This window comes from Canis lupus, chromosome 19 (genome assembly GCF_011100685.1).
Source record: "Canis lupus familiaris isolate Mischka breed German Shepherd chromosome 19, alternate assembly UU_Cfam_GSD_1.0, whole genome shotgun sequence".
Lineage (NCBI taxonomy): Eukaryota > Metazoa > Chordata > Mammalia > Carnivora > Canidae > Canis > Canis lupus.
Genome location: NC_049240.1, coordinates 44,213,659 through 44,235,588, shown reverse-complemented (window position 1 = coordinate 44,235,588; position 21,930 = coordinate 44,213,659). Strand labels below are relative to the sequence as shown.

Sequence of the window (21,930 nt, the reverse complement as noted above, 5' to 3'; positions counted from 1 at the left end):
GAACATTGCAGAAGTTGAAAGAAAGGGGCACCTCAATGCCAGATACTATATTGTTAGTATTACATGGTGAGTATCAACTCACTTTGGTGGATTTACCAAAGACTTGCCTTTTTCCATATTTTAGAGTTTGTTGCTTGGTCTCAGCTTCATACTATTAGGTTTCTAAGAAGTCAGGCAGAGAAAGACAAATACTCATATGTGGAATTTAAGAAACAAAACAAAACAAAACAAAACAACAACAACAAAAAAGAAACAAAGCAAACAAACTAAGGGAAAAAAAGAGAGGCAAATCAAGAAACAGACTCTTAACTAGAGAGAACAAACTGATGGTTATCAGAGGGGAGGTGGGTGAGGGGGTGGGTGAAATAGGTGATGGGGATTAATGAAGGCACTTGTGATGAGCAGCGGCTGTCATATGGAAGTGATGAATCACTACATTGTACACCTAGAACTAATATTACACTGTATGCCAACTAACTGGAATTTAAATAAAAACTAAAAAAAGAAAAAAAGGTAAAATACTTCTAAAATATTTACTTCTGTAAATATCTAGTCACTCAAAAATATCCTCCATGTTGTTTAATACTAGATCAAACCTTTATGATTTACTAAGACCTTCATCCCAAACCTGATAAAGAATTGTAATATTCAGCAGAACGAATCCTAGTTCTCATTTGGAATCTGCAGTGCTTTATATAGAGCCGTAAAAGGTTAGACTTCCCTAATAGCTCTTTCTACTTTTGGATAAGTTCTCACATTCACAATCTATAATTGGTCACCTTAGAGACTGTAAACTTTGTAGACCTTCTGGCACCGAAAGTTCTTAAATTCAGTCATATTCTAAGACTTCAGGACAATTAAATTACTCATCTTTTTCCATTTTCTAGCTAATGAGCTCCATCCTCTCAATTTCAGTCTGTCTTTCTCTCATTGCTTCTTGCCTGGGCTCATGTATTACCATGTAATTGGACTCTAATACATTCTACTCACTGCTGCCTGGTTCAGATTATTGAAGCGTAGCTCTGATTATGTCAATGTTTGCTCAAAGCTCTTCCTTCCTGGTTACGTACAAATATGGCCGTCAGGGTTACAAGAGAATGATCCTATTTTACTTCCTACCCGTATACTCTATTACTTCTCCTTACGGATCATATATCCTAGCCAAACTGAAGAATAAGTCTAGCAACAGTTTTCATGCTTTTCAACATCTTTCATGATCCCTCTGCTATTTTTTCCATCTCAATACCTTTGCCAATGAAAATTATATCTATCCTTTAGTCCACTAGGTTGCTACTTGCCATCTCTTACGGTGTTTCCCTAGCAACTCTTGATTGCATTCTTGTTATCATATTCTTCCTTCTTATAATTACTTCTGTATTAAGTTGACTAAGTTTCCCCTGTTGGAATGCGAGCTTCTTGATGTAAAAAATTAGGTACGCAAACAGAATGAGGAAATGCATCCCAGGCAGTGGGATCATTGTGCACAAAGTCTCAGAGGTGAGACAAAGTTTAAGTGTTTTAGGAACTATAAGTAATTGAAGATTCATGCTATAGAATTTGGTTTTAATATTAAGCATAATGAGAAGCTTCCCAAGCTTTTAAGGAGTCTTCAAGTATTATTTCAAAGGGAGAGAGTGGTAGACTTTGTACTATGTAATAGAACAGAGAATTTAATGAAGTGAGATTCAAGAGATCTAGTGTCTTGTCTTACTTCTAGGAACCTTTCTGTGCCCATTTTTCATATTATCAAATCCAACCACAGTGAAAAGTCTCTCAGAGCCATAAGAATATCTGGAAAGTAAGTATATATGTGTGTGTGTAAGGTCAATCCTGTCAGGATTTATCTATTTAAAAAAAAATTCCGTAAGAAATATTTTTGAACAAAGAATTCCAGGTTAAAAATCTAAACATTATAGTTAAGAAGACAGAACATTATAGCATTTGAAATCTGAGTTTTCTTTTAGATTTAAAATGGATCTATTTAAAGTTTAAGCTTGGGGATCCCTGGGTGGTTCAGCGGTTTAGCGCCTGCCTTTGGCCCAGGGCATGATCCTGGAGTCCAGGGATCGAGTCCCACATCAGGCTCCTGCAGGGAGCCTGCTTCTCCCTCTGCCTGTGTCTCTGCCTCTCTCTCTTTCTGTCTCTCATGAATAAATAAATAAAATCTTTAAAAAATAAAATAAAATCTAAGCTTACTGGGATCCCTGGGTGGCGCAGCGGTTTGGCGCCTGCCTTTGGCCCAGGGCGTGATCCTGGAGACCCGGGATCGAATCCCACATCGGGCTCCCGGTGCATGGAGCCTGCTTCTCCCTCTGCCTGTGTCTCTGCCTCTCTCTCTTTCTCTCTGTGTGACTATCATAAATAAATAAAAATTAAAAAAAAATTAAAAAAAAAAATAAAATAAAATCTAAGCTTACTGATTAAAAAAGAGTGGAGGGCCTTTAACTGAATCATTTACAAATGTGTCAAAGCTCCTCGTCTCAATATTCATGTTTCTAACTTTTCTTGGGTTTCTTTTTGCCAGGTAAATTCCAGTGAATTATCTTGGTGGTTAAAGTATTTGGTCCTGTATGGCTGTACCTTAACACATAATCAAGTTCAGAATTCTAGTATTTAACTTACTTCTAGCAAGTGGTTTAGGTATTGGATAAATGTCCTTCAAGGCACTGAGGAAATGGAAGGCCAGAATAAATATCTCTCCTGTTAAATCTCACTTCATTCATCCCAAATCTGGACACATGAACTAAGTGTTAGGGTCTGGAAGGCAGTAGGCACGCAGGAACATTTTCCAAATGAATCCACTTCTTACTTTACTTTAAAAAGACGAACCCCCAAATACTGTGGAATTAAAAGCAGCATTCATATTTTTAAAGGTAAAACATGATGCCTCAAGGAAACTTGATGTTTGTCTTCGCTCCCAAACGTTATTCCCCTAGCAATTTCGGTAGGAAAGATCGACAGTTATTCTTTTTATTTATTTATTTTTTTGAGAATTATTATTTTTAGTAATCATCAGCTCACAAATGTGTTAATTACTAATTAAAATTATAAAATATTATCATATATTAAACATTCTATCCACCCAAATTAAAATGGGAACTCTAGATGCTTATTTTCTGTGATTATGGCCTGTCCAGATTTCAATGAATCTGACAGAAGCTCAGTTATATTTAAACATAGGTTATTGTTTATAAATATGTGTGTGTGTATACACGTACACACTTTTATATTTTTCTAATCTTCTGTTGAGCTGATTAAGAACATGACTAATGACTAGGAAACTGGAATTTTGATCTGTCTAATCTCTTTAAATTATACCTTTTTTTGTTGCTTATGTGTGTCTCGTGCCATTTCAAAAATAAGCATTTTATGTTAGACTCAAGATGTCATGGTAGGCCCATGATATGTTTTTTTGTAATGAAAATTCTTCATGGTACAATAGGAAGCCTTTAGTAAGTTATCTTAAAACATTTGTCTTACTGTTGTGATTGTGATTTCATTTATATTTCTCTTCTTAATTAAAATAGTAAGAGGCCCAACACTCTTAAATGGGGCTAATTATAATGTTATCCAATGTGATAACTTTGGGAACTCATTTTTTTTTTCCTTTTAACAAAGCTGATGGGCTACAATTAACATTTTCTGTAGTAATCGGAGGATGTCAAGAGTTCACAAATTTTGTTTGAATATAATCCATTGTAAAATGGAACATGCAATAATGAGGTTTAGTCATGAGGATTTTTCCTCTGAAAGAATGTAACTTTCATATTCTATGAATTTTGATACTGAATTAGGCAACACTCACCTCCTATCAATATTCATATCTCAAGTTTCTTTAATACTAAAGACTGTACATGTTATCTTTTTATTGTCTTCAGACAGAGTTGTTAAATGGCAGTATATTTTCTGGCATGAATTTTGATAATTGAAATTATTGTCAGAATTAGGGCATTTTAGAACTGAACATTGCAGAAGTTGAAAGAAAGGGGCACCTCAATGCCAGATATTATATTGTTAGTCTTACATGGTGAGTATCAACTCACCTTGGTGGATTCACCAAAGACTTGCCTTTTTCCATATTTTAGAGTTTGTTGCTTGGTCTCAGCTTCAACTATTAGGTTTCTAAGCAATTGACCTATATTTCCCTAATCATCTCTCCCTACCATTAACCCTATCAGGTTTTTAAAAAGTTGAATTTCTTCCTCACCTTTTACTTCACAAAATTAATAAAAATCTTGAGGTTTATTCAACATTTAGCAAATCTACCGATAGCTGTGCCTCGCCTAACTTCTCCCCCCTTACTTCTTCTTTAAATGGAAGATTTGTTGCACCTCCAATCTAAGGATAATCCCTTTATTTTACTTTAGATCTTAAATCCTTCACACTTTCTGGATTCTCAAGGAATTTGTTGTATCAATGACCTTTACTCTCTTCTGTATCCTCAAGCTTACTCTGTCTATCAAATTATTCTCAGAAGCTCTTAAGGATATCAGATATCTGTTTTACTCCATACAAATAACCGGTCTCTCTTAGACACCTAACTTCCTCCTTTCTTCCTTCCCTTTAAGGCCAAACTCCTGGAAAGGGATGAAAGATTACAGTCACTACTACTTTTTCATCTAATAATAACCAACTACAAACATTTCACTAAATCTACCACCACTTCACTGAACCTTCTCTCTTAGCATTATATAAATGTGCTAACTACTACCTTCTTGTTGGACCACTTTTCAGGTATTTCTCCAACCACTCTGGCTAATGTTCTGTCCTTTTGCAGCCTCCGTTTTATCTCTCCAATCTTTAAATGCTGATTTCCTCTGTTTTGTTCTAAATTTCAAATAACAACTGCACTCTGATCATTTCCAGCTACATATTTACAGGTCAGAACCTATCCTATATTTTAGATACATTTATCTACTATCCTATTAAATATCACTACGTGGTTGTCTTACAAGTACCTTAAAAGAATTATGTCATTATTTCTGCTACTATTGCTCCTTCTGATGTATTCCTTTATTTTTGAACAATACCAATATTTACCAAATTGTCCAAAAAAAAAAAAAAGAAAAGAAAAACTGAGTACTATGTTTGACTCCTCACTCCCCTTGCACTTCATCTTTTTAGCCATGAGATCCTGAGGGTTCTACCTCCTGGAGCACCTCCCAAAGCACTTTCAAATGTAGCTACTCTAAATCAAATACCAGCAATTCTCTTCTGCATTGCTGCAACCCCTCTTCAAATTGGTCTTTTCCCTCCTCCAGACTACTTGGCTTCACTCTTGCTATCTTCATTTCCAAGTTATCCATACTCTTGCTAGTGTTATCATGTTAAAATATAAATCTCATTCTGTCATTTGCTAAGTTAAATCTTTGCTACTCTACCTAAATTATTAAAGATTTGTCTGCAAGTCAGAACTCAACAAGATGAGCTGTTTGACCCTAACCTAGACTTATTATTGCCTCCAAAGTGCATCCACAAAATGAACAATGCTTCCTTCTGGGACTTTCTTTTTTTTTTTTTTTTTTTTTCCTTCTGGGACTTTCTAGTCTCACAAGGATGAGCACTATCACTCCCTAGCCCCATGTTTTAATAGATATCCACTTTAAATATTTAAAACCTTCAGTCATCAAATCTAATATAGAAACCATATTTATTATTTTATGTATGAGGTTTAAATAAGTAGTGAAATTCTCTGAAAGCAATCTTGTTTATTTTAATTCTGAATTCCCATCAAGTTACTTTGTGTTGTTTTCCCAGGTACTGCTTGTAAATATGACCTTATAAATCACTTTAAGCATGCCTCTCTTATAACATAGGAAGACATTAAGTCTCAGAGAAATTAATAGACTTGTCCAGAGCAAGACAAAGGAAGTTCCTAATCCTAGAACCATTGCAATTTCCACTATATATTATTACATATCTAGATACATACCAAAGTTTATTATTATTTTGGTTCCATACACTTAATTTTAAGTGGAAGCATAGCCTTATATTCTTGATGTTTTCTATTTAATTGTGAAAGGAGAAAAAATGCAAACATTTGTAAAATACATGCAAAAAAAGGGAAGCTATTGTAGTTTTTATAAGGATGACTGTACTATCTCACCACATCACCAACTTCTAATTCTGTTATAAAATTAACTGATTCTCTGTGATTGCAAAAAACTTTTTATTGGTTATTCTGTCTTCAGCAATTCAGTTTGTTTGTTTCCAGATACAGCTGAATTTTGTAACAGTCTTGAAAGGATCTTTTCTTTCCAGAACAGCACAATTTTTATAATGAAAATTAATACTACTTAAAATTAAGTTTATTTATAGTAAAATAAAAATCATGTAAAATGGAAGATAATTTATATTTGAGAAAACTTTCTTCTATCATCTTATTGGTATTTTCTTTAAAAATATATGTCTGCATAATATCAGATTGTTTTGAAAAGTAAAACATAAGTAACTTAAAAAAATAGTTTGGATACTGCTTGTCCCAGTACTGTATAGGAAAATAATATAAGGAAGTGAGAAATAAATACTGTGCTAAGAATTAGAGGAATGTGTGTCCTGCTGACCAGCACTAATTATGCTACATCTCTATGTCTCTTTTCCTTTTTTTTTTTTAATAAAGGAGGAAATATATGTAGAGCAGATGAGTTTCTCTGCAATAATTCCCTTTGCAAACTCCATTTCTGGGTGTGTGATGGAGAAGATGACTGTGGAGACAACTCTGATGAAGCCCCTGATATGTGTGGTATGGCACGTCACATGGATCTAGATTATATTCTCATTTCCAGACCTAATATACTGGCATGAATCAATGAAGTGGTGAGACAAACCACAGAGCTACCATCCTGAGGTTAGGTAGTTACATATACAGCTTTTGTTCAGGTAATAGGAGATTATTCTGTTCAAAGTTGATGACTTTACGGAAAATCCCCCTAAATCTGAACTTGCACATGTCAACACTATTCAGACGATAGTTTATAGCCTGTTTGGAGGATTTAGAGTAGCTGAATTTTTGAATTATATAAGGTTCATATAAGGACTTTGGCTCTGATCAAATTGGCCACTTAGACTAAAATAATTTTTTTTTGGATGGATAAATACATGGAAAAAATGTGAATAATAAAATCAAGTAGTTCTAAAAGTTACCCACTACTGAGACCAATGTTGTTCAGAGAAGGGATATATATGAGATAATATGTAAATATATTGATATATTTTAATATGTAAACATATAGATTTATTTTAATATATGAGTAATATTAATATACTTAAATATTATATATTATTTATTCATATATGTTCTACATTATAATTATAAATATATTAATATATCTATATGTATTTAGACTAAGCAGAGAACTTAAATTAGGAGTTCTATAACATTTCAGTCTGAAAATCTTAACAAAAGCTAGTGTTTCTTCAAATTCAGGTTACTCAACTGATAATTGTCAGGAATGTACTTATGCAACCAGCAACTATAAATATCCAATTTTATACCACCAAAGGAAAGGATTTCTTATACCTAGCAAACATTTTTAGTCCTTTCTTCACATTCTTTGCATCCAATCTCCATATTAAATGTATTTCACTTCTAAATTAAAGATATTTTAATTATTAATTATTTAATTATTTGGAAATAATTAAGTAGCACATCAGATGAATGAAAGAAAACATAGCATGAGTGTATATACTTAAGTTATCTGTTCTATTGGGTCGACCAAGTTAAACCAATATTTTTTAATAGATGATGACATTGACTACTGACATTACAATTGAATAAAAAACAAAGAGGCAGTCTTATTTTTAAAAGGATTTAAAACTTAAAAATGAAAGTCTTCGGAGAATGTCCTCTGAAGGCACAACTAATGAAATTTCAGTTTTAGTTCTACATAATCTTATACAATGGGTTTATACCAGAGATTTTGTTGTTTCTGAATTATAATAGAAAAATATGCACACACACATAATTTATAAAAATAATGGGTTCTGGCCATGTAGGTGAAAGGGATGGGTGGAGGGAAGGTAGAAGACATAATGTTGTAGGCAAGATGTAGACAACCCTGAGGCAGAGTGCACCATAGCTTCCTGGAAGGACTGAAAGATCCATGAGCTTGGAGAATACAGAACAAAGTAGATGCTGGTTTAGGATGAAACTGAAGAGACAGAAGAGTCTGGAACCTTGTGAGTCTTCATAAGGATTTTTAGATTTAGCCTAAAAGTAATTAATAAATCCAAAAAGTTTTGGGTTACCTGGGTGACTCAGTCAGTTAAGCATCCAGCTCTTGATTTCAGCTCAGGTAGTGATTTCAGGGTTATGAGATCAAGCCCCGTGTTGAGCTCCACACTGGACATGGAGCCTGCTTAAGATTCTCTCTTCCCATCTCCCTCTGCTCCTCCCCTCAACCTCCTTCTCTAAAAGTAAGTAAATAAATAAATAAAATTTTAAAAGTATTTAAAAATAAAAGAATACTAAAAAGTTTTAAGTACAACAGGCATATAGTTATATTTATATTTTACATATATAGGATTGAAAGAGGGCAAGGCTAGGTAAGATAATTGCTGTACTCTAGGCAAGCTATGCTAGTAGCTTGGGTTAAAATACTGGTATCACATGATGGCAAATATACACAGATTTGAAGGTGATTTAAAAACCAAAATAAATTGGATTAAGCAATAGATTAGATACATGGGACAAGGAAGAGGAAGTTATTAAGTATAATTTGTGTTTGTGCTTTCACAGTGGAATACATAGGTAACATAGGAAGAGGAACAGTGTTGAAAGTAAAGATTAAAAGCCTGGTTTGAGATATACTTGAGGAAACATTCAAGTAGAGATTTCATGTAGGCTCTAGATGTTTGATTCTAAAGCTTGAAGAGCTGGTCTAGAGTTATAAATGTGCAAGTCAGAATAAAATGGAGTAATGAATACTACGGAATTTGTAAGATTTAGGCTGAGTGAGAGTAAGATATAAGAGGAGAAGTGAGTTAGGATAGAATATTGAGGGCTACCAAACATCTAAATAAATATGAGCAGCTGGAAAAGACTCAGGTGAGTGACCACAAAATAATTTGGAAAAATAGTGGAAGAGAAATACCAAAGTAATGAAATGTATCAAGAAAGATGGAATGGTTCCTGAAAAGTCAGGAAAAAATGATTTTCAGAGCATATGAAAAATTAGTTTTAGATAAGGGTAGTAAACCCTTTTCTGTTATTAAAAATTTTAACGTGAATTAATTTATTAATGCCAGATGTCCCCTAAATATTACTATATATAGATATAGATGATTTCTAACCATATAGGATAGTTGGTGGCTTAGGTGAATTAGAGTTAAAGATCATTGGGTATGAAAAACTCAAGGAGCTAAGAGGAACAAGTATTGATTGGCTGGTTTGTTAAAGGGGAGTGTTGATCAGTCATCTAGGATGTTGAAATGAGTTTGGATGGAGGGTTTTGATGATGAAGGAAAGTCTACAGTCTTTAATAAACGTGGGAAGGGGTGATATTTACAAGGTTGATGAGAAAATAGCAATAAAAAAGATGTATAATCAAATGGCCATCAAAATAATAGTTTTTGTTTTTAGTTTCTTTTTAAAAACAGATGTGAGGATATAAAAAAAAAAAGTTCTGAAAGCTAAAGCTGGAAATTAGAGAATATTTGAACATGAGATAACATGAAGTTTGAGGAATTTAAGAGATATTTCTTAAAAGACCTAAAGGGGAGGAACTATGCTTGGAGTGGGAACCAGATTTCAGTTAAACCAAGGAGGTCATACAAGAAGAAGTATGGCATACTTAAGGAAGCTAATAAAGTGGTATTGATAGAATATTAAGACTGTCACGGATGAGTCTTTAGGAGTGGTATGGACAAAGTAATGATCAGTCTATTATGCCATGTAAAGTATCTTTAAAAAATGATTTTATTTATTTATTCATGGCCGAGAGAAAGGCAGAGACATAGGCAGAGGGAGAATCAGTTTCCCTGCAGGGAGCCTGATGCCAGACTTGATCGCAGGACCTCAGGATCATGACCTGATCTCAAGGCAGATGCTCAACTACTGAGCCACTCAGGTGCCCCTGTCATGTAAAATATCCTAAATTTTATTCTGAAAGTGCTGGATAACTATGGAAGAGATGATCAGATTGATGTCTAAGGTGGTTGTTCTGGTGCCTTTTGGAAGGCACCTTTGGATCTTAGGTTGAGCAATGAAACATACACACTTAGGATTCTACTGTTATTTTCTCTGTAAGAGATAATCAAGAGCTGAGTTATTATAACTGGTATATATGGAGAAAAGAAGGCAAATTTGGGGACTGTGTCAACTGGACTTGTTGACTAGTAAGAGTTGAAAGTCATAAGAGGAATGCATTTAGATAACCCCAGACTTGTAGCTATTATTTGCTACTAACTGAACCATGGAAATAACACAAAGCTTATGTCTGGAGAGAAGGAAATCGGGAAAGTGATTAAGAATGGAGTCTTGAACTTCCTGAATTTCAAATTCTTGAGGAGATATCCTATAGTCACCTGTGAGATGCTAAAATTAGATAGTAAATTGAAAGTCTTAAGGGTATAGTATCAAGTAAATCCATGAAAATGAATGAGAGAGAATATCAGCAGAGAATTCACGAGTGAGATCAGGAAACCAATGAAAGAGTCCTGGAGTATTCCACACATAAGGATAAAGAGTCATGAGAGATGTTTCCTACTCTAGAGATGGAAGTCTTCAGATTAGATAATAATAGAAAGGACAATGGTAAAATTCTCTGGCTTTCATTGTTGTCACTTTAACACGTACACACACACACACACACACACAAAGCTACATATACCCATAAATATTAAAAATAAATAACAGAGATCCTATGTGACTCAAATATATATTTACACATTCCTTTACAGAAATACAAAGCAAGAAACACAGTTATAGCATTGTTGGGGCATTTTTTTCACAGGATGACCTATTTTCAAATTTGGGCCTGTAACATATGCTTGCTCAAGCTCTATTCTGTGTGAAATTGCTCTTTCAAAAGCTAAGTGTCCTGCCATGTTGTATAAACTGCAGGCATAAATTAATTTGGTACACCAAGTGAAGTCAGCTAAGATAAGGCATCTGGAAATGAGACCATGAAGTTTGGTTCTTTTTCTTTATTTCATTTGAGCTGTGCACTCTTTTCTGTAGTTAATATAAATAACGAGGATCATAGCTTCTATTATCACACATTTTCCAGTACCTACATGAAGGCAATTTCCACAACAAAAGATATTCATAAAAGTCAGATTAAGGATTTGAAAAGAAGAAAACAACAAAAAGCAAAAACTAATACAAAACAAAAAAAGGAAGACCCTCCCCCAGAAGGATATTTCCTCATAACTCAGTGTACCCAAAGGAGCTGCTTTTCTTTTTTCTTTTTCTTTTTTTTTTTTCAGCCAAATTTCTTTGCCCACCCACAAGACCTCACAGATGCAGAAATAACAGAATATGCCTGCAGCCTGAGCAAATGTGCAATGGGATTGATGACTGTGGGGACAACTCAGATGAAGATCACTGTGGTGGTAAATCCATTTAATGTGAAATAATTGATTCACTGACAGCTACAAGATAATATGATGGTTTGGGGGCACAAAAAATTAAAAAGAAGTATTTTCCATGTGGCATGTCTGAGGATATTTTTTTCAGACACTTGATCTTCTGACACGGTATGAAAATAATCTGCTAACATTCATTTGAATAGTAGACTTGTGCTGCTTTATCCAAAGTCTCTACTAGTCTGTAAGTCTCCTTTGATTATACATACTTTATTCCAGAAAATACTGTGTGAGAGAAAGAAAAACATAGTGGTTAAAAAATGCTCTCTGTTGGGCAGCCCGGGTGGCTCAGTGGTTTAGCACTGCCATCAGCCCAGGTCGTGATCCTGGAGACCTGGGATCGAGTCCCACGTCCTAGGGTTCTCTGCATGGAGCCTGCTTCTCCCTCTGCCTGTGTCTCGGCCTCTCTCTGTGTGTCTCTCATGAATAAATAAATAAAATATTTTAAAACATAAAATAAAAGTGTTCTCTGTTAAACAGTTCCTTGAGGGGAGAGTGCTACTAAAGAATGTATGTCTGCATACAAAATCCCTTCTTCACAATAAAACCAAAGACTATGCTAATGTATGCGACAAAATCACTTGGTGGGTGACAAACCCTGACTTAAACTGGTCTGAAGCAGTTTGTAATGCTTTAGAAACAAAGTCCCACTTAGGGTGAATATTCAAACATTTTCCTATGGAAATATAGTGTTACTTATTATAGGGTAAATGCACTGTTACTTTTCTAAAAATCCGGAATTTCAGAATTCTTTTATTTGGCCCAAGAGCTTCATATGGATTGTGGAGTCATGTTTTTCACAGTGTTTAGTAAAATCTTGAATGTTTGTGTACTCAGTAAATTTGTTTTGATTCTGTGAAGCACTAATCATTTTTAATTACTTTATAGGCAAGCTTACATATAAAGCAAGACCATGTAAAAAAGATGAGTTTGCTTGCAGCAATAAAAAATGTATCCCCATGGACCTCCAGTGTGATCAACTTGATGACTGTGGAGATGGTTCAGATGAACAAGGCTGCAGAATAAGTAAGTTTATTTTCAAACAGTATACTTTTTGGGCGGCAAGCCCTTGCCAACACAACCTTGCAATGCCACTTAAATTATATCAAAAAGTATGAGGTAGGAAAGTTCAATTTCACAATGAGTACACTTGTTAGGGCTGAACCTGAGATCTCAAATTCCAATTACAGACTTTGATGTCACCAAAGAAATCTGTATCCCTTAATATTTTATTTTATAAAATATAAATTTAATATTTTTGATTCTTATAATGATATTTAGTTTAAAAGAAGGTAAGGTGTTAATAATGTATTCAGTGTTTTAAGATTTTAATCCATTGCTGAGTTATTCTTAAAGAAGACATCATTTGTATTATTCATTTGGAGCGTGGTGATATTTGAGTTATTAGACCTTGGTTATTTTTGTGTTTAATGTTTGATATCTAATTTTTCAAATTAAGAAACATAACCAAACTTATGACTTTAGATTCGGATTGCTTGTAAAAGTCATAAAATACTTTCTACTATGGAGTCTTTTATTTTTTCTCATTTATGCATCTGAATTGTTCCTCACTGGGTGATGAAGCATTACCCACTACAATATGGCCACATATTATCTCAACTGAGGTATATATAATTCCACTGATGTACTTTAATTAATTATAAAATATTCGAAAGTCAGTGGAGATTAATAATGGCTAAAATTCTGATAAAGTTTTCATATTTCAAAATAATTTGATATCTGTCAGTAAATAGAGCTAATCCAACAATATTTTTATAATAATGTCCCTCTCATTTATTTGCATGCTATAATGTTTTTTGTAATAGGAGATAAAGCTATGAAATTGCAACTACTATGCTAGAAATGACAAATAACACATAGTCTGTCCTAACTTGTGTAACAGCCCATGACCACTGGAGCATGTTGCTCCTCATACATATTTCCAGGCTGAAAAAGTTTAAGAACTGATGATTTAGCCTACTTGTTTGAATAACATGGTAGTACCCTTGATTGAATTCCTGAATACTAAATTTAGGTTAGCAATTAATGGCCACATGTCTAGGTAGCTTGTAGGAAACCTTTTGGTTCCTAGAGAAGGATGTAGTCCTCATTTGTACCTTAGTAATGACAGCCTATCATTAAAAACGTTGACTCTTCCTTTTACAAAATAGTGTACTTCAATAACAACTGTAAATATCAGCTATTGGCAGTTTGGTCTGAACTATATTTAATGTAAATGAGCTTATGTTTTATCTGCTTCTACACCTTTATAAGAAATGAGGGCTTATATAGAGAGAAGATCATAATCTTATAAATTCAAAAAGTTATCTATGGAATAATAAATATAATTTCAAATTTTAAAAAAAGTAAACTCCCACTTCAAGAATTAGAATTATATTAGTTTTGATGGCATTTTTAAATCCCAGCTCCTGCTGAATATACCTGTGAAGATAATGTGAATCCATGTGGCGATGACGCATATTGTAATCAAATAAAAACATCTGTTTTTTGTCGCTGTAAGCCTGGATTTCAGAGAAACATGAAAAACAGACAGTGTGAAGGTATAGTACATTTCCTCAACAGCTTGCTCTTAAATCTTTAGGTTATAAAAGACTCACAATGCTGTTAAACTGTGAGATGACATGGGATTGATTTTCATCAGGTTGGTGTGTATCTACGGGATACCGTTTTACCTACAAGAGTGAAAGTCTCTCGGGTCAAGAGCCTATTTGTTTGTACGGCTAAGCTAACCGTCTCTGAGGCTACAAAGCCTTTTCTATAGTAAATTCAGATCTGCAGGAATTTCAATTGTACTGTTACAACTTTGTTTTGAAATGCAAATAACAAAATTGCTGGTTCAGGAACTATTGGAGAATTGGAGGCACTTCATGAAAGACCATGTTTATGATGACCCATTTCTCTTGAGTTGTGGCATTTGCAGTACTGCAATAGGTAATTCACTTTTAGAGAACCGTGGGCTTTTGTCCTAACCCATTTCCTAAACAGTGCTTTATATTATCAAAGTCCCTTCTAAAATTCAAAGACAGGATCTAGATAAATCTCTGTCAATTTACTTGAGACCATTTAAAAATCGAGCATGGTAGGATAGCCAGGATTTCACAGTAAATTATATGTAAATATACTATACATTGGGACTTTAATAGAGAGCCATGAAATACAGACCTATATGTATTTACTGCCAGTTTCTCCATTAAAATTGATATTATTGTGATTAGAGTTGTCTAAGTTTGGCTTATCTAGGGAAATTCAAGTTGTAAAATGCTTTCTACTAGCTTCCTTCTCTACTGTCCATTTTATTCTTGGGTAAAGAAATGTGATTTTTGCATTGCATCAATCAAAATGAGATTATTGAATTGAATTGGTTATATTCGCCCAAAAGAGAATGAAGTGTGGACATGTCATATTTATGTACATTTTGAATTATATACCAGTTTGGATTATTCGTGACATTTTATTTTTCCATTAACATGGAACACTGAAAAATAACAGTCTAGGTTTTCTTTATTTTTTTTAAGATTTATTTATTTATTTTATTTTATTTTATTTTTTAAAGATTTTATTTATTTATTCATGAGAGAGAGAGAGAGAGAGAGAGAGAAGGCACAGACACAGGCAGAGGGAGAAGCAGGCTCCGTGTAGGGAGCCTGACGTGGGACTCGATCCCGGGTCTCCAGGATCAGGCCCTGGACCCAAGGCGGCGCTAAACCACTGAGCCACCCGGGCTACCCTATTTATTTATTTTAGAGAGAGAGAGTCGGGGAGGAGCAGAGGGAGAGGGATAGAGAGAACCTCAAGCAGCCTCCCTGCTGGCATGGAACCCAATCTCAGGACCCAGAGATCATGACTTGAGCCAAAAGCAAGAGTCAGGTGCTCAACTGACTGAGCCACCCTGGCACCCCTAGGTTTTCACTATTGTGATTTAAAAAGCAAATTATTGGGATGCCTAGGGTGGCTCAGTCGATCAAGCGTCAGCCTTAGGCTCAGGTCATGATCCCAGCATACTGGTATCAAGCCCCACATCAGGCTCTCTGCTCAGGAGAGAGCCTACATTGCTTCTTCCTCTCCCTCTGCTTCTCCCCCTGCTTGTGTGTACTCAATCTCTCTCTCTCTCTCTCTCTCTCTCTCTTTCTCTGTCAAATAAATAAATAAAATTGAAATAAATAAATAAAATTAAAAGCAAATTATTCTTTTAAGATTTTATTTATTTATTCATGAGACACAGAGAGAGAGAGAGAGAGAGAGAGATAAGCAGAGGGAGAAGCAGGCTCTCTGCAGAGAGCCCAACATGGGACTCCATCCCAGGACCCTGGGATCATGACCTGAGCCAAAGGCAGACACTCAATCACTGAGTCACCCAGGTGCCCAAGAGCAAATTATTTTTCAAGGCTAGATTATTTCTTTTTTTCCCCAGACACTTTCTCTTGATTGTATATAAACACACACATGCACACATCCACAACTTCTTCAAATTTTAATTTCAAACATTAATTTTCTAACATTTGTCTGTGAATAGTGGGCTCTATTTCCTGCACATACTTATGAAAATTAAAACTTCCATTCTCAAACATTTCTGTGTTTTTAATTATATTCTATGGCAAATACAAGCTGCAACTTCATTCTTCATTTTAAGTTGCTACAAATCCGGTATTTTTATTGTGCAAATTAATAACTTTTGCACTTCAATAAAATTTGTATCCTTAGTGAAGGAAGTTTTGATAGTAAGGAAAAGCAATTTGATTTGGTATGGAGGAAGGGAAAGACATTACTTTGATTCATAATTCAAGGAATTCAAATGTGTTTTTGCTTTTCCTATATATAGCTCAAAAAGAAAATAAGAAATCACTATTTGATGTTAGAACCAAAGCACTTTAATTAGAATATATAAAAAGAAGACAGATTACCGAAAAATACCATCAGAGAAGTAGAAATGGATTAATAGTTGCTGTGTGCCAGGCACTGTTTTAGGTACTGGACATGTGTGAGATTTTTCCATCCTCTATGAAAGCTCATGGTACCAACATTAGTGTGCATATATGTGTATGTGTGTTTAATTTCTCTGTACAACATGGCATATATATTATATATGAAATATAGTATATACAGTGTTGTAAGAGAGAAATACCCAGATAGCAAACAGTGGAGAAACCATGGTAGGGATGTATGTTGGTGGAGAACAAGCAAGGTTTCACTTTAGGTGGATCTTGAGAGATGAGTAAGAATTCTCTATGTGAAGGTGAGCAAGGATATTATATGATGTGTACAAAGGTATGAAGGTAAGTAATTAGAAAGAGTCTTAAAAGGAAACCTCAAGAAGTGTGCGTTTGAGTGACGAAAATACTAGGAAAGTGCTATTTCAATAGCACTGAAAGTGCTATATCAATGTGTTAAGTAGATTAAAAAGCAATGTACAAGCAATTGATGAATTATTATAGTGAAACTATTGTAAAAACTTGCTAAGGCCGGAAAATGTGACACAGCAAATCACAGACTTAAGAGTTTTAAAAAGACAATAAAAGAAATAGAAATAAGAAGTAGAAGGAAGAAAAATAAATTTGTCTTTTTTTACATGTCTGAAAAATAGGAAGTGCTAATTGAGGGTATGATGATGCTATTTTGAGCTTTTCTCTTCTAGATCTTAATGAATGTTTGGTGTTTGGCACATGTTCCCACCAATGTATAAACATGGAAGGGTCATATAAATGTGTGTGTGACCAGAATTTTCAGGAAAGGAATAACACCTGCATAGCAAAAGGTAAGATCATAACAATTATTTCAAATGCTAATATAACTGTTATAAATATCTTATGGGAAAACAATGTTTCATATTATATTTTAGCAATAGCTCCATGTTTGAAAATAGAAATAAGTCTCTTTTCAATATTGGCTAATTTTCCCAGTTTGTTTGTTAACCTGCTTAATTAATCTAATCTAGGAAGGTTTATAGACATGACTGTCAAATACATTGTAACTGTTAAAATCACTTTTGTGTTTAAAAAATTGGTCAGAAGGAGGGAAAAGTTTTTACAAGTCAATGTGATAGACTGTAAAGCATCTTTCTTTATGGACTGCTCTCAGTGTATTTGAGAAATATTATTATACCAATGGATAAAAATAACAGGTTAAAGGCTAGCATTGTAAGGAGAATGGAATTTTGAGTAAGAATATAAAAAGTTTTAAGTAAAATCATGCTTTAATTCAGACCTCCTTTACTTAGGAATAAAATTTGTTAAACTTCAAAAAAAAAAAAAACAGGTATTTGGGGCTTTTTTGGGAATGAATTTTCATGCTCTGGTTTTTACTAAGAATATCGTAACAAAGATTGTTAGTTATAGGGCAGGATTGGGCAATTGTAATAAAACAGTTATTACAGGTAGAAAACAACATGATATAGTAGATTAAGGATGGGCTGTAGAGGTAAACATACTTGAATTTGAATCCTAGCATTGCCCTTCTGTAATCTTTGGCCCTGGGCAAGTTATTAAACTCTCTGAGCCTCAATTCCTCAGCTATAAAATGGAAATATGTATCCCTGCTTTCCATAAGAGGGGATAAATTGTGAAATCTTTTCCATAATGCCTGCCATAGAGTAGATAAACATAACCAAGTGAGAACTATTAAACCAATAGTGCTGAACTTTACTTCATTATTGTTTTTTTTTAATTTGCAGATAGTGTGTATGCAATTCAATATTTACAGTTCCATCAATATTTTAATTAATATATTGAGAATTCAGTCTAGGGTTTTACTTGTCTCAATATGCAAATGATATTAGAATTGTATTGTAGGTATGAAAACTTCAGGCTACAGGCATCAACTAGCAATATTCTAAATGATATTGACATTACGATATTTTAATGTAATAAATAGTAATATCTTCTTATGATAAAAATAGAATATTTGAGATACATGAATATTAAAAAAGGAAGACTTTCCTCCTCTTAATTTTCATTGCTTAACCTAATACAATGATGATAAACTGAATGCATAAACTGGATACTCAGGAATGTTTGAGGATTAATGAGTACACAATATAGCATCTGAATATTGAGGATCAAAGCATTAACATAATGCACTGCAATTTATCAAATAGAAATCCCTCTTTATGAAAAGGATATCTACTACAAATACCTAATTTCTAGCCATAAGGTAAGCTTTGCCCTGGGAAAACCTACATCAATAAGTCTTAGAAATGTTTAAGAACGTGTATATTAGAAATAAATCATGAAGACTAAAACACGATATAAAGTTGTTTGATTTTTATAGAGCAAGAAACTGTGTTAAGTATAATAATTCAAGATAACTTTAAAAATACAATCATTGCTTTTACATTAGTTGAAATTTACTTTATTTTTGTATTTTATTATAATAATCTCCAGGCTCTGAAGATCAAGTTCTCTACATTGCTAATGACACTGATATCCTGGGTTTTATATATCCATTCAACTACAGTGGCGATCATCAACAAATTTCTCATATTGAACATAATTCAAGGATAACAGGGATGGATGTATATTATCAAAGAGATATGATAATTTGGAGTACTCAGTTTAATCCAGGCGGAATTTTCTACAAAAGGATCCATGGCAGAGAAAAAAGGCAAGCAAACAGTGGCTTAATTGTAAGTAAATAACATTGACTATTTGAAGTCTCATACCTTTCCATCTCTCTGTTTTTTTTTTTTTTATCTATCCATCACAATATATTATTTTTTTTACAATATATGATTATAGGAGGTAATGAATATGGTCAATGATTTCTCCCAATATTCTCCATATAAAGAAATAAAACATTTCCCTTCTCAATTATTCTCACAGCAACATATAATTTAATTGCATGAAATTATTTTTCTTTCAATACATTTGCTTTAATATGTAAAAATGGTAATGAATAAGACTCAATATTTCTAGTACATTTCATATTTTGTATTATTTAACATTATATTATGAAGGTGAGTTTTTTTTTTTCATTGTGAGATGAGATTGAGAATCAATCTCAATTGTTTTTATGTTAGAAAATAAACTGTCAAAATATGCAGGGTATACCGTTTCATTTTAACAATATCAGAAATATACCTCTCTTCTAGGGCAAGAGATCAAATCAATTGTGCAACCATTTCTTCTGACTCCTGATAACTGTATTTCAGGGAACATCCAAAACAGAGCAATATTGTTTGCTGGTATATGATGGACATGTTGATTATCATGGTTATTCTTTTTGAGAAAAATAAACTAGAACATTTGTTTAGATTTGTGGTTATAGACTATCCTTTTTTGTTTTAGGGCATGTCATTTTATTGTGTATTTTATATTTTGAAGTAACCTGGGAGAAAAATGACAGATAAATACTTATTTTTATGGGGCCTGGCCCCTTCCCATACAACCAAAAAGTCAAGTGCTATTACAGTAGGATATAATTGAAGCTTTGCATTTGAAAAGAATTAGGGGTGCCTATCTGGAAGTCCTTAACTATCTTTGCCACGGTATCTACCATAAAGACTCAAACTGCATGAATACCATTTGATAGCAATCTGGAATACATTTTTATCAGGTAGATGGCAATAATCTGGTTTTAATTAAGTTATATTGCCTTTCTAATCCAGGTTAGATTAAATTAACTGTGAGTAAGAATCCATACATATCAGAATTGTTTCTTCAACAAATCCTCCACCAAACACAGTATTATACAATACCTTTAAGTTCTATTAAGAACAATTCCAGAAGAGAGCCAAAAAATTTAGTAGATCACTCTGCCTTCTTTCACTTACTTGTTTGCTGTCAGAACAAAAATCTGGTTTTAGTCTTGGCTAACTCTAGCTTTCTTTATCTGTAAAACACAAGTCTGCTTTGCAAAAACATTGCTCCTATGTACCATTTCACATGTTATCAATGAAGTGATAAGTATGTACTGTAGAGTTACATTGCCTGGGTTTTAATCCTTGATCCTGTTTCTTACTAGCCTCTAAACTGCTCTACCCTATTTCATGAAGTTTTAGTGAGGAATATATACTGTATGTATATGTGTCAGTGTTGATAGTTCTTGGCATATAATAAGTACTATATAGTATCTATATAGTAGTACCTTGCTATATTAACAGGATGCTGCTGCTGCTGCTGAGAACAGTGATGACAATGATGGTGCTGATAATGTTGATTGACAAGGTGTTCTTCTCTAGGATGTATATTATCATATGAAAAATTATTTGCAACTTACCTTTGAATTTTATTTTCTAAAAATACATCTTTAACTTGATATAATTTTTTCAGGGAAAATTATTTGATAATTATTTTAGTTTTGTCCTTGGGGAAATTAAAAATTAATATATAGTCAGTATCTTCTAGGGAACAGAATTTATACAGATCTCTAAATTTTTATTTTTACACATAGAAATGTATAAATGTATATGTTTTCTTTGTATATTATATATTTATTTATCTGTATATATTTTCTATATTTTAAAGATGTTTTTATTTGTTTATTTGAAAGACTGAGAGAGAGAGAGACAGCATGAGCAGGGGGAAGGGCAGAGGGAGAGGGAGAAGCAGACTTTCCACTGAGCAGAGAGACTGTTACCTGTGCCAGGCTCAATTCCAGGACCCTGGGATCATGACCAGAGCCCAAGGCAGAACCTCTTAACCGACTGAGCCACCCAGATGCCCCTTTATTTATATATACATATACACATATAATATATATATTATATTTTATAACTGTGGTATAGAATCTTTTGTAAATGATGGCAAAGCTATTGATTAGCTTTTCCCTAATATGACATGAAACTTCATCTTGTTATTTAATGGTACTGATTACATGCGTTATTTCATCTAGACTTTGTTTTTCTCTCTCTTCAGATTTACTCACAACTAACAGTATTCACTAGGAAAAGAGTGTGTAACATTAGGGTACAGTTTATAGGATTCCATCATAGCTATTTAAATGTCATGATTATAAGTTAAGACTATGTCCTAAGCCATTCAGTATTCTATAGACATTCCAATCAGTGCACTGCAACAAAACAAAGCTTAAGGCTATACAGATGAAAGGAATTACTTAATTTTTCCTTCATAAATCATTCTGTAATCCTGATTCCTCAATATTATAAATATGTAATCAATCCATTCTTATATTCTTAATGAATAATGTGCATTCTTTAATGTTCAAATGACTCATCTATGGCCATAAAGCTGTAATGTGACCAAATTAGACTTTAACTTGAGAAAATTGTTACATCCCTGAGTCTCAACTTACTTATAAAAAAAGCAACTATCATATTAAAGTAGAAAATTTCCAATGTCCCTTCCAGATAGTAAATATATATACTTTCCA

General features: G+C 33.6%; 1 protein-coding gene across 1 annotated transcript in view; it reads left to right on the top strand.

The window, feature by feature from the left end:
- The window catches only part of LRP1B (LDL receptor related protein 1B), a 1,959,891-nt gene that overhangs the window by 1,833,336 nt on the left and 104,625 nt on the right, over positions 1-21,930 (top strand). The window contains exons 72-77 of the mRNA XM_038565111.1: positions 6,620-6,742; positions 11,428-11,553; positions 12,475-12,612; positions 14,013-14,147; positions 17,240-17,359; positions 18,984-19,225. Of these exons, the coding sequence (XP_038421039.1) occupies positions 6,620-6,742; positions 11,428-11,553; positions 12,475-12,612; positions 14,013-14,147; positions 17,240-17,359; positions 18,984-19,225 (884 nt within the window). The remainder of the gene's footprint in view (positions 1-6,619; positions 6,743-11,427; positions 11,554-12,474; positions 12,613-14,012; positions 14,148-17,239; positions 17,360-18,983; positions 19,226-21,930) is intronic.